The sequence below is a fragment of the Dreissena polymorpha genome, chromosome 12 (genome assembly GCF_020536995.1).
Source record: "Dreissena polymorpha isolate Duluth1 chromosome 12, UMN_Dpol_1.0, whole genome shotgun sequence".
In the NCBI taxonomy this organism is placed as follows: domain Eukaryota; kingdom Metazoa; phylum Mollusca; class Bivalvia; order Myida; family Dreissenidae; genus Dreissena; species Dreissena polymorpha.
In genome coordinates, this window is record NC_068366.1 from 24,611,857 (window position 1) to 24,625,043 (window position 13,187).

The 13,187-nt window shown below is 36.4% G+C and overlaps 1 protein-coding gene across 1 annotated transcript in view; it reads left to right on the forward strand.

Moving 5' to 3' along the window:
* Positions 1–3,362: 3,362 nt before the first annotated feature.
* LOC127852969 (uncharacterized) overlaps positions 3,363–13,187 on the forward strand; it is a 37,118-nt gene continuing 27,293 nt past the window's right edge. The window contains exons 1-7 of the mRNA XM_052387067.1: positions 3,363–3,385; positions 5,428–5,529; positions 5,915–6,049; positions 9,344–9,424; positions 9,818–9,841; positions 11,266–11,415; positions 12,932–13,039. Coding sequence (XP_052243027.1) covers positions 5,467–5,529; positions 5,915–6,049; positions 9,344–9,424; positions 9,818–9,841; positions 11,266–11,415; positions 12,932–13,039 — 561 coding nt within the window. The 5' untranslated portion in view covers positions 3,363–3,385; positions 5,428–5,466. The remainder of the gene's footprint in view (positions 3,386–5,427; positions 5,530–5,914; positions 6,050–9,343; positions 9,425–9,817; positions 9,842–11,265; positions 11,416–12,931; positions 13,040–13,187) is intronic.

Sequence of the window (13,187 nt, forward strand, 5' to 3'; positions counted from 1 at the left end):
GATGCCATCTAAACCTCTCACAGGGGTGACAGGAGAGAAGGATTTCCGTCTGAGAAGCTTGCCTGAGCATGTTCAGTCAATGCCTGCCTTGTACCACGAGCAACAGCCTCTGTCCAGTGTGGTCCCAGACAGGAACGCTGTCATTAACAGTTACATAGACCTTGCCCCCAGCAGCAGGCCTTCAGACAGTAGCCAAGTAAACGGGCATGATACCACTGACACTATGGATAGGAAGTCTGCTTTCCTTCCGGCCCCTCTCTTCTCAGGGAGCAGTTCCCTACAGAGGATCCCTAGTAGTGACCTAGGTGCCCCGGAGTACAGCAGGCCTTTGAAGAACTCTGATCGCTATGACAGAGGTCAATCAAGCATCCAGCCGTCTCAAAATGAGTGCCATGGAAAACAAGGTATCATCTTTTTGCTCTCTACACTTCTAGATTTCTGCGTTTTCTAGCCTCATATATCCCTCTTGCAATCAACGGCACTCAGAGATGTGTTTCCCAGTTCAACCAGTTCCTGTTGAATTTCTTTTTCTGTAGCCATCTAACATGCTTGGTGTAATCAAGAAGTTTATGTTTAACATTTTCATATTTTGCCACATTTAAACATTAAACTGTTTTAAAAATACCGATAATTTACTAATGGTAGTAGTTAGAGATTTAGGAAGTGAGATTTTGACGTTACTGTTAATATTTTTCCTTTATCAATACATTAACTTTAACAGTTCTTTTAAAAAAAAAATATTAGATCCTCACTGTTAGAAAACTGCACCTTTGTATCCAATATCTGCCTTGGTATTACTTGTACATTATGATGCATTTAGCTTTTCATTTAAGATTTCTAGCTTAAATTCATAGTCATGATTTTTTCCTTACACTATCCCCTTCATTAGAAACATTTAGTCCTATAGAATGTTATATAAATGTAGTGAAATGTAGTATTTAGATCTTTAATGTTGCTTCAATATAGCATGCTTGCATGCCCTAATGTGTTACATGAACGAAAATATAAAATACAGATAAGGGATAACATAAAACACAAAATGAATTCACAAACAGATTGAACAATTGTGTTTCTGATATTTGATAGTTTCTAATATGTTTTTTCACATTGGACACAAGAGAGAGACTTTCTTGAACATAAATAGAAATAGGTCAGAACAGCAACAAAAAATATTTTATATTCATGTAATGTTTTGCAAAAGCAATATAGATGTTCTTTCTCTGATAATTTAGATAATTAAAAAAAATGTTATTTATTTTTAATTAGTGTCAGTGATATCATAATGGTAAATAAAGTATAGTATTAAAGCTTTGAGAGAAGAAGTGTTGAGAAGAAATGTATGTCAAAAGATTGTTATGCAAATAAGTTAACTGTATTGAATATTTCAGAGTTTGCGCCTAATCAACGCAAAGGTCAAGGTCAGCAAAAAGGTTTTCACAGGTCGCAGTGAAGGTATGAGGTCGGGACAGGGTGCCGGGCCATACACACTGTGAAGGAGGAACCAGACATGCCAGATTCACAAGTTATTGTAAGAAAGCAGTGCAATACTTTGATTAATGTCAAACTTTGAAACTTTATGCCATGGTTTAAGCTCTGTAGAATTCAATAGCATTTCATGGTAAAAAGATTAATCAATTCAACTTGCACAAAATATTTAATCATGACTCAAAATAAAATTGTCTGGGCAAAATACAATTTATTACTGTAATTTATTAATTGCAAGTTAAAGAACAGTGTTTGTTTTTTCGTTCAAGTATATATTTTCCCAATGGGACCTAAACATTCCCAGTTGAAGGTATCCAAAAAAGATTTTGTTTTTAAATAATTCTAAATATGTCATTTATCACCAAACCAGCTCTATAAGATTGAACCTTAGAAAATATCATGTTTACATCACTTTTATTATAAATTTTAAAATATTGTAAGCATGAAATCAACTTCATTAATTTCCAAATTTTAGTCAAAATGATGTAATGTTTCACCAATCTAAAGGGGACCATGCCTTATTCCAAAAATGGTGAAAAAAAACACGCAGAAGTACTATGTCCACTTTTCAAATTCAAATTCATTAGTTTTAATTGTTGTGTCAATCCCATTTTTTCCGCCTTCATATGACTAAGAATTAGATGTATTGTTATGCAGGAGACTGACCTTCCAAAGCGTGTGTTCCCCTTGAATGGGCCTCGACTACGTATGAGCATTTCTGCCACAGACCTGCTGGGCAAGACAGTGAGTGCACGCTGTAATTGTTCATTATTGCAGCAGACTTGTAATGAAGTTCTCTACAGATAATTGTTGTAAAATGCTTTAGTCAAGAACATGACATGTTTAGATGGCAGATTTTCAGATAACATAAGAAGTGCACTTACTAATATAGATATATTGCATCTTAAATGACAAGTTTGGGATCAAATATTATAAAGAGTTGATATCTTGTAGAGTAACATTAACACCATTTATGCCTAGTTGACTCTCCCATCCTTCTAAATTGGATCAATTTATTTCCAAAATTAGGGATGTCTAGTATATTTATTTCTATATTTAGAATATTTCTTACAGAAATTTCTTTAAGCAAACAGCGCAGACCCAGATGCGACGCCGCATCATGCGGCGTGTCATCTGGGTTTGCGCTGTTTGCCAAGGCCTTTTTCTAGACCCTAAGCATAAATGGTTAATTGTACCATAATTCAATGTTGCCCCTTTAGCATGATGAGCTGGGTGCTGCTGCTGATTCAGCTGCGTCGAGACAAGAGCCGACCTCCACGAGCAGCGGGACGGCATACGCAAGACCATCGAGCAAAACCGGCCCGCGGAGTTCTTCTATAGAAAACTGTAAGAGCTTCTCACTTAGCACCACACTTTAAAAAGTGAAACATCCTCCACACTGAAAGCACTACTTTATAAATGGATCTTACCGTATAGACATCCCACCAACAACAATACAGAACAGAGTATTAAATCTGTAAAAAACAAACATTTGGCAAACATTTTTCTTCAGTTTCTGTAAAACACTATATCTGATGACAGCTCTTTATGAAATTGAGTATGCCTGCTATGTTCTTACCAAACTTCCAGGTTAGTATATTTAAATGTTTATTTCACATCATGAATTGAGCCCAATTTTCCGAAAGACTACCGGTAGATCATATTGTTTGATTTGCAGACAATGTATCGAGGCTTTACGGATACTCAGTAATGAATGTAGCTTTGAAATTTTTAAATCGTGATGAATGGAAATAACACTTAAATGATGAATGTAAGACTGAATGAATCCTTAATGATCTTGCAGGCAAAATGAAGGTCGTCCCATTGACCCTGAGAAGGGAGATCCAGCACCGGAAGTACATGGACATGAAAACACAAAGTGGAGGATGTTGAGAAACGGGTAAGTGGCAGTGGGAGGTTTTGTTTGGTGGATAGGGTACAGTGTTACACGTTTTGTGGGATTCGGACCTTAAATTGAGGATTTATCAACAAAGAGACATCTTATTTCCAGGTCCATATTAATTAACCTTTGCAAGCTTCTAAGCTGTTAGAAATTCTGACAAGCATATTTCATATTAAGTTTTCTCTGTTTTTATCAGTAAATGTATTTGAACTTTTGTGACATATTTTAACCAGTATTATATTTATGTAATAAAATTGTTAAAATGGTTCCTAAGGGATAAACTGATTTTAAGAAGAAGATTTTTATAATGATCTTTTTGGATACTACTACCAATTATATAACCTTAGTGTGTTTGTGTATTTAGGGAAATTTTTATGCCCCCGGTAGGGTGGCATATAGCAGTTGAACTGTCAGTATGTCAGTCTGTCTGTCCGTTCGAAAAAAAACTTTAACATTGGCCATTACTTATTAAATATTGAAGATAACAGCTTGATATTTGGCATGGATGTGTATTTCATGGAGCTGCACATTTTGAGTGGTAAAATTTCAAGGTGAACATCATCCTTTCAGGTCTAGGGATCAAAAAAAACAAATCTAAGGGAAGTGATAAGCTTTAAATGGACATAATTATCTGACCTTATATATTTGTTTTAAATAAATCAAAGTTTTTGAGGCTGCATTGTGTTTGTGACAAACAAATCGTGGTAAAAGGTCAAGGTCAAGGTCATCCTTCAAGGTCTAAGGTCAAAAATACAAATCAAAGGGAAGTAATAAGCTTTAAAAGGGAGATAATTATTCAATATTGAACATAGCAACTTGATATTTGGCATGCATGTGTATCTCATGGAGCTGCACATTGAGGGGTGAATCTACAGTCACGGTAGTGGCTTTTAATTATTTGCTTCTAAAAAATAGAGAGTGGCTTTTAATTATTTGCTACTAAAAATAGAGAGTGGCTTTTAATTATTTGCTACTAAAAATAGAGAGTGGCTTTTAATTATTTGCTACTAAAAATAGAGATTTGTTAGAGACAATTATTTTCAAGGGAAGTAATTTATATAATTATAAATTTCATATTATATATTTCCTTACCAGGAATTTAACTTCTTTTCACAGTAACTGTACAGATTTTTATTTGGATTATTTATAACTCAAATGAATGATTTGTCAAAGGTTTTTATGCTCCCCGAAATAAAATTTCTGCACATAGTTGCCAGTTTGTCCTTCCTTACTTACTTCCTTACTTCCTTCCGTCACACTTTTGCTACCGTTTCTCATAGCACCTTCAATACTTTACCAATCGCTTTCAGATTTGGCATGTAGGTACCTTGCATGGACCTCTACCTTTTGATGAGGTTGAGGTCACTGGGGTTAAGGTCAAGGTCACAGAGGCTAATAATAGACTTCCTTCTGTCACACTTTTGCTACAGTTTCTCATAGCGCCTTCAATACTTTACCAATCGCTTTCATATTTGGCATGTAGGTACCTTGCATTGACCTCTATCTTTTGATGAGGTTTGCAGTCACTGGGGTCGAGGTAAAGGTCACAGCGGCTAATAATAGATTTTTCCGTCACACTTTTGTTACAGTTTCTCATAGCACCTTTAATACTTTACTGATTTTTGTTTCATGTTTTTCATGAACATACCTTGCATGAACCTCTACTTTTGATGAGGTTTGGGGTGAAGGTCAAGGTCAGCGAGGCTAATAATAGATTTTTCCGTCACACTTTTGTTACAGTTTCTCATAGCACATTCAATTCTTTACCAATCTCTTTCATATTTGGCATGTAGGTACCATGCATGGACCTCTACCTTTTGATGATATTTGAGGTCATTGGGGTCAAGGTCACAGAGGCTAATATTAGATTTTTTAGGTGGTTATTAACACATATATTGACAAAGTGCATCATCGGGGAGCTTCCATCAGTTTCACTGATATTCTTGTTTTAAATATTATTGAAATGAATAACTTAAGTAAAACGATCTTATTATACAGTCATTGTTCTGAATGATGATGTAATTTCCCTGAATTTGTAGCTGGAGGTGTACAAGCCGCTGGTAAATCTTGTCTGTAACATGGTTACCATGGGCAGTCTGTACGGAGGCGACAACCTAATGCTGGCCACAGAGTACAGGAAGGTATGGGGGTACTATGGGAACTTGATGTCACTGATGTTAATAACCAATATCATTGTTGGTGTAGGAGCATTATTACTGCTTTAATTGTTGTAAGAATTACACGAGATCTTTATTGGTGTAAGAGCATTATTTAAGAACTTAATATGTGCAACATAATTATTAAATACCTTTATTGGGTTAGCATTATTAATAGCCTTTATAAGTGTAGAAGCATAATTTAAGGCCTTTATTTGTAGACCTTTATTGTTGTAGAAGCATAATTAAAGGCCTTTATTGGTGTAGAAGCATAATTTAAGGCCTTATTTGGTGTATGAGCTGTATTTAACTCTTAATTTGTTCAGAAAGTCATTATCAGTGTAAGAGAAGTACGACTTCTACATTACAGCACTTGCTGTCCCCAGAGCAGTATTCTCCACCCAAGAAGATGCTGGAGTTCTCTCGGCGCCGTCAAGAGGAGCAGATAGTGCAGGAGATAGAGGAGGATGTGAGGCAGCTTACCCAGGAGCAGGCTGACCTGCATGTAAGTTGGCTAGGGTTCAAGTCTGGTGCAAGTGGGCATGGAGGAATGGATTTGTTAAGATTACACTGGAAGGGGAAAGGAGAAGAATTTAATGTTTGTGTTTTAATGAGGTGGGATGTGCATGATTAACTATATACTAATATGTGGTTAAAGATCAAATTGTGGGTTGAGCTTAATTAAATATTATGTATTTAGATCTGCTCCCAGTGTATGCATGATATGGATCAAATAATACAGTTACTTTAAGCAAATTTGATCTTAGTAAATATGTATTTGTCATGGAATTAGTGGCATAGAGAGTACTGAACAGATCATATTCATCATGTACACACACTATATGCTTGTGTTTATTACCTCAGTTGGTGGAAAATGTTTGGAAATATATAAATTACAAACATTTAACATAAGTTGTTGATGAGCATTAGAATTGTGTCTTGTTCTGTGAAAATTGGGCAAAATGCATGTGTGTAAATAGTCGTCCCAGATTAGCCTGTGCATTCTGCACAGGCTAATCAGGGACAACACTTTTCGCTTTAAAGGTATTTAAAGGAAGTCCCTTTTTACAAAAAATCTAGTTTAAGTTGAAAGTGTTGTCCCTGATTAGCCTGTGTGGACTGCACAGGCTAATTTGGGACAACACTTTATGTACATGAATTATGCCCAGTTTTCTCAGAACACGACACAATTGATTGTACAAAGTTAAATGTGTGACCCATGTTACCATGTTACCCAGGGTTCTTACTCTGCCCGTTTGAAGGTGAGAATCCAGACACTTCTACATGTATATTGTGTTCAGAGGTTCGCACAATTAAGCCTTGTACATTATCACATTTCCTTCTTTGCATTTTCAATTTTTGTTTGGTATTGTTTGTTAGGTTTCATAAAAATAATTTGTCATGGGTGTTCTGTAAGCTGTCACTTTGTTGTTGCAGTACAGCGCAATGCAGCAAACTTTTGTGTCACATATGTTAAGTGCTGCCCCAAAAGTTTTAAAAATGGCTTTGTATGGAAAGTGTTACCCCAAAACTTATTGAAACATAGTTAACGAAGTGAAGTGTTATATCATACCTTTTGTGAAGGGCAGTTAGATATAAAAAGTGTTTCATCCACAGTTTAGTATAATTGTATTAGATATAGGATGTTTGACCCCACAGTAATATTGAAGTGATGTTGAATACAGGAAATGTTGTCACATCGGATTGTTTAATTGTAGTCAAATGTAAGATGTGTATTGAACAATAATATGAGCAGTGCTCTGTGAAAAAGGGGTTTAATGCATGTGCGGAAAGTGTTGTCCCAGATTAGCCTGTGTAGTCCGCAAACGCTAATGAGGGACAACTCATTTCAATTTAATGGTGTTTATTGTTTACAGAAAGTCTTTTCTTAGCAATAATCCAGTTTAGGTGGAAAGTGTTGTCCCTGATAAGCCTGTGCTGACTGCACAGGCTAATCTCGGACAACACTTTATGTATATGCTTTAAACCTCCTTTTCACAAAGGACGGTTCATATTGTAGTGTCTAGGCTTTTGGGAAGTATGACAATTTCATCAATTGTTAAATGTTGTTGACTGTGTGAGGTGTGAGATGGTTACTGTGTTTGGTCACTTGCAGCACAAGGAACTGGAGGTGGGTATGACCACAGCAGCAGTAGTACATGCTGACAAAGAGCTTTCTGTCTCCTAACTACTGTTTTGTTTGTGGTGCAGGGGTTGAGTAGTATAATATTGTTCGTGAATAGGAAAATAAAAAATAATTCCCAAATGGGAACTAAAATGTCCCAATCGAAGATTTAAAAAACAATTTTTTTTATTTTTTTTACATCTCAACATTTTGTTCACCTCCCATCCAGCTGTAGAAGTTCAACCTTAGTTAATATAAAACTTAAAACAATGTTTTCTGAAATTTGAAGCATTTTTATCAAAACAGCAATGACACTAATTTCCCAATTTTACTCAAAATGCCCCGAATTTTCCCAATCCAAAAGGACCTGGCCTCATACCAAAAATGGTGAAAAAAACCACTGCAGGTCATGTTTGTTTTTGTCTTTAAGGTCATCTAAGAATTTGCTTTCATTTTCACGGTTTATTGCTTTCAACTTCATGTGGATTTTTTAACTCTTGTTGTTTTTTCTTCCATGTATTTGTTTAACTTGCATTACTATGGAGTGTGTGCTGATTATTAAAAAACTTGTAATTCTAAAGTAGAAGTCTGTCCTAATTAACTGGAAAACCAATGCTCCTTTTTATTGGAGTAAGGGTCAGTGTTTTTTGCTTCAAATCTTATGTTTTAATAATTTCTTGAATTTCTAACATTTTAAAAGTTTTTAGGCAGTTTTATGCAGAGATAAGTTAACACTTACATGTATATTGTTGGAACTATTAGATATAGGTATCTTGTTTAGAATGCAGTATGTATGTCGTTGATTTTTCAAAAGAAATTTTATATTGATGTAATATACATAAATTGATTGTTACTTTACCTTGCCAGATAAGACTAAATACTCAACATCTGATTTCGTTTGATTAGTATTCAATTAACTGCTAAAAACAATGCTTGAACTGCTAATACAATAACTAGAGGTCCTTTACAAATAAACTTCTTACACATCATAAAACTCGTTTGGAAATTACATATTTATTGATATTGAAGTAGTAATTGAAATGAAACAATGAAAGCCAATATGCAAAAGGTAACATGTATTTGTTTTTAATGATACAGAATATATTATTTCCTCTGATATGATATTCATGAAATATTTATTGCAGAACACTCTATAATATGATGACAGTATATTATTAATTATTATTTCATGGCTTTTAATGTTCATTGCAGAATCCTATATACTTTAAAGTATGTTTATATGAGAGCATATTATATTTCATTGCATGCAATATATATTGTACAACACTGTATAAATCATGGCATGGAAGTGTATTCGTTTATTGCTTGCAATATGAAAATTGCATACTACTGTATTTACTACATTTTAAATGAGACTATAAAAGTCGCGTTCTGAGAAAACTGTGCATAATGCATGTGCATAAAGTGTCGTCCCAGGTTAGCCTGTGCAGTCCGCAAGGCTTATCAGGGACGACTCTTTCTGCCTTAATTGGATTTTGCTAAGAAGAGACTTCATTTAAACGAAAAATGTCAAATGAATGGAAAGTGTCGACCCTGATTAGCCTGTGGGGACTGCACAGGCTAATCTGGGACGACACTTTACGCACATGCATTATGCCCAGTTTTCTCAGAACACGACTCATATTATATGATTGCATGTAATTTTTATTGCAGGAGAAGCGTGAGAAGCTGAACAGTCTGGACCGGGTGCTGCAGGAGCAGGCCTTCCAGGTGACCGGTCTGAAGGAAGACAGGGTAGGGCACTTTAGGGTTACCAGATATGTGTGTTTAACTGTTTTGTTAGAGGATACTCTGCCATATGGCCATCACCCCCATATATTGAGTTATACATGTAAAATCTTGGGCCTTTTAGCATCTGGTGTGAGCATATGTACATGGTATGATTCTTGAATACTTTGTGTGAAATATATTTCAGACATGTTTGTAGGTGCAGGTAAAGAGACGGCTTGTAACTGTGAAGCGCAGTATTTTATGTTGTTATGATCTGCTGCCATCATAGAGTTATTTAACAAAGAGTTTTGAAGGGACACTTATTAAGGGTTAGTTATACAAGTTAACATGAAAATGTATCTACAAAATTTCTATATTCTTATACTTGTATGAGTATTATGGCATTCTAATTTCCAGGTTGCCAGTCTAGCTGAAAAAAAGGTTTGACATTTTTTGACTGGTTCACCACCTAGCTTGCTCCAATGACAAGTTTAGTTGACTAAATGCATCCTGTAAAAAAGCATACTGTGGCCCTAATGCCAATTTTGTCAGACAAACTAATATGTGCCAATAACCAGAACAAAATTCACTGCTGCATTATGGAAATTTAAGTTTGTTTTTAAATTACAGCATCCCCTTGCCTTTTAAATGCTGCCTTTACTTGTATAATTCATGTGCACCCTATATAAAACCTTCCCTAATTAATCAGAGGAGATGTGTGAAGAGAGTATGCACAGACAATTCATATTGACGATTTGTAGCAAAGGCATGATACATTTGTGGAGTATCAAAATTCATGTAAAATAAATGTCTGATTTTCTAAGATGTTCACTGAATATCTGTATGTAGCCTTGGATGTGCCACTGTGACCAATTGTTGTATTAATTTTTTAAAGAAATTTAGATAAACATCATACATGAACATGTAAAAAACTATAACCATTGCAGATGATTGAATTGTGTAACACAGTGCATGCATTGTTGTAAAACCAAAATTCCCAACGAATCATTATTGTATGTCTATGTTGTGGTTGTGTGATCTTTTGTGATTAATTGGTATTGGCTGCAAGGCAAAGAAAATAGTTTATCTGAGACTTAATTTCAACTTATATTGTTTAGTGAGAATGACAAATTCACCTGTGCCTTGATTTTTTGTTGAAAGATATTTAAAGGATATATTTATATACAAAATAATGTTGTATAATGTCAAAAGAATGTATTCTATCTGTATGAACTCCAACCAATAAATATTCAATAGGTAGGGAGTTCTGATGGACAATAGAAGCATTACCAGAATTATGTATTGTTATGTGCCCCCATGTTTCTGGCAGGAGATTTGTTATACACTATTCATGTTTATGTTTTGTTCTGCGTCTGGAAGGGGATGTGAGTTACAAAATTCATGTTATGTTCTGTGTCATGCAGGAGATGTGTTATACACTGTTCATGTCCTGTTCTGTTTCTGGAATTGGATGTGAGTTACACAATTCATGATCTTTTCTGCGTCCTGCAGGAGATGTGAGTTACACTATTCATGTTCTGTTCTGTGTGTTGATGGAGATGTGAGGTATACTATTCATGTTCATGTTCTGTGCCCTGCATGAGATGTGAGTCACAATTTTCATCTTTATGTTATGTTCTCTGTCCTTCAGTAGATGTGGTCAACACTGTTTAATGTTTTATTCTGTGTCTTGCAGGGATGCAATGTACACTATTCATGTTCTGTTCTGTGTCTGGCAGGAGATGTGAGTCAAACTTTTCATGTTCTGGCAGGGGATGTGGTATACACTATTTGTGTTATGTTCTTTGTCTGGCAGAAGATGTTATGTACACTATTCATGTTCTGTTCTACTGTGTGTATGACAGGAGATGCTAGAGAAGGCATTGGGTGGGCTCCTCAAGAAGCAGGACCAGCATGTAACCAACCCGCGTGAGCTTGACATCCTGGTACAGCAGCAGAAGACCATCGAGCGTGAGCTCTCACGGGTCCTACAGCAGCTTGCTGATGCTTCAAAGGTATCAGCCAGGGACTCGCTGCATATATGTGCTGTCCTGGGGGTACCAGCAGGGGACTTGCTGCATATATGTGCTGTCCTGGGGGTCAACGGGGGCCTCGCTGCATATATGTGCTGTCCTGTGGGTCAATGGGTCCTCAGCGTTGGCCTCGCTGCATTATGTGCGGTCCTTGGGGTCAATGGGTCCTCAGCGGGGGCCTCGCTGCATATATGTGCTGTCCTGGGGGTCAATGGGTCCTCAGCAGGGGCCTTCCTGCATATATGTGCTGTCCTGTGGGTCAATGGGTCCTCAGCAGGGGCCTTCCTGCATATATGTGCTGTCCTGTGGGTCAATGGGTCCTCAGCAGGGGCCTTTCTGCATATATGTGCTGTCCTGTGGGTCAAGGGGTCCTCAGCCGGGGCCTCGCTGCATATATGTGCTGTCCTGGGGGTCAATGGGTCCTCAGCAGGGGCCTCGCTGCATATATGTGCTGTCCTGGGGGTCAATGGGTCCTCAGCCGGGGCCTCGCTGCATATATGTGCTGTCCTGGGGGTCAATGGGTCCTCAGCGGGGGCCTCGCTGCATATATGTGCTGTCCTGGGGGTCAATGGGTCCTCAGCCGGGGCCTCGCTGCATATATGTGCTGTCCTCGGGGTCAATGGGTCCTCAGCCAGGGCCTCGCTGCATATATGTGCTGTCCTGGGGGTCAATGGGTCTTAGATAATGATAAAGGCTTACATGGAGGAGTGGTTTCACTTCATCAGAAATACAATAGTTGATAAAGTCCCATAGAATTTCATTTCCTTCAATGAAAGTTGGTTTTAATTTGGTATACTGAATGTATACTTTCATGATCATTTCTAAGGCAATTCAATTATAATTAAACCAGTTAATTGACAGTCGGTTTAACATTAATATTGACTAGATAATGTTTTATGGTCCTTGTTTTAAGGAATGTGTAAGTTTTTTGTAAACAGGGATTATGTAAATGATCATCAAATACTGCCCATTCTTTTTTAATATAGTAAATGATCATGCAATGCTATCTATTCTTTGCGGATTATAAATTTCAATGATTACAGAATGCTGCCTTTTCTTTAGAAATATATATGACCATGATGAAAAAAAATATTTTAAAGTGTAGTAAATGATCATAAAAACGCTTTGTGTTTTTTTTAAGAAATATAGTTAATGATAGTGAAACCTTGCAATTTTTTGGGAAGATACCTTATTTGTCGGATAATATGCCTTATCAGTAGATAAGATACTTTTGCTAATTGCCATAATTTTTCTAATTTCAGCCACATATGATATGAGACTGTCAGGATATATGAGGCACAATATAAGACTCAAATAAACTATTATGACTTTTTTAAATTATGCATTAATACATTTTAATCCCTTTGTCAAAACATTTCAGTATTCTCAATTTTCAAATGACCTTGATAACCATGTGATTCCAGGTAGAAAAGGATCATGAAATGCAGCCTATTTCCTAAAGGAAAAATATAGTAAAATATCATGTCATTTCTTGCAGGAGTTGGAGGAGACTACAGCAGAGAACAACCGACTGGAACATGAGGTGGCGCTGCTGCAATCTCAGGTGTATGGGAACGTCTCACGCAGCAAGAGTGCACCTGCACTGGTAAGAAAGGTTAATGATTACCTAGTTGGGGGTCATGTATAATCAGTTAATATTTGTGTGAATGATATATTTGTTGAATTGTGTATGGGCAGTTGATCACTTAAATTGAAAAAATAAAATAATTTGAATTGGGACTAAGATTGCTTGT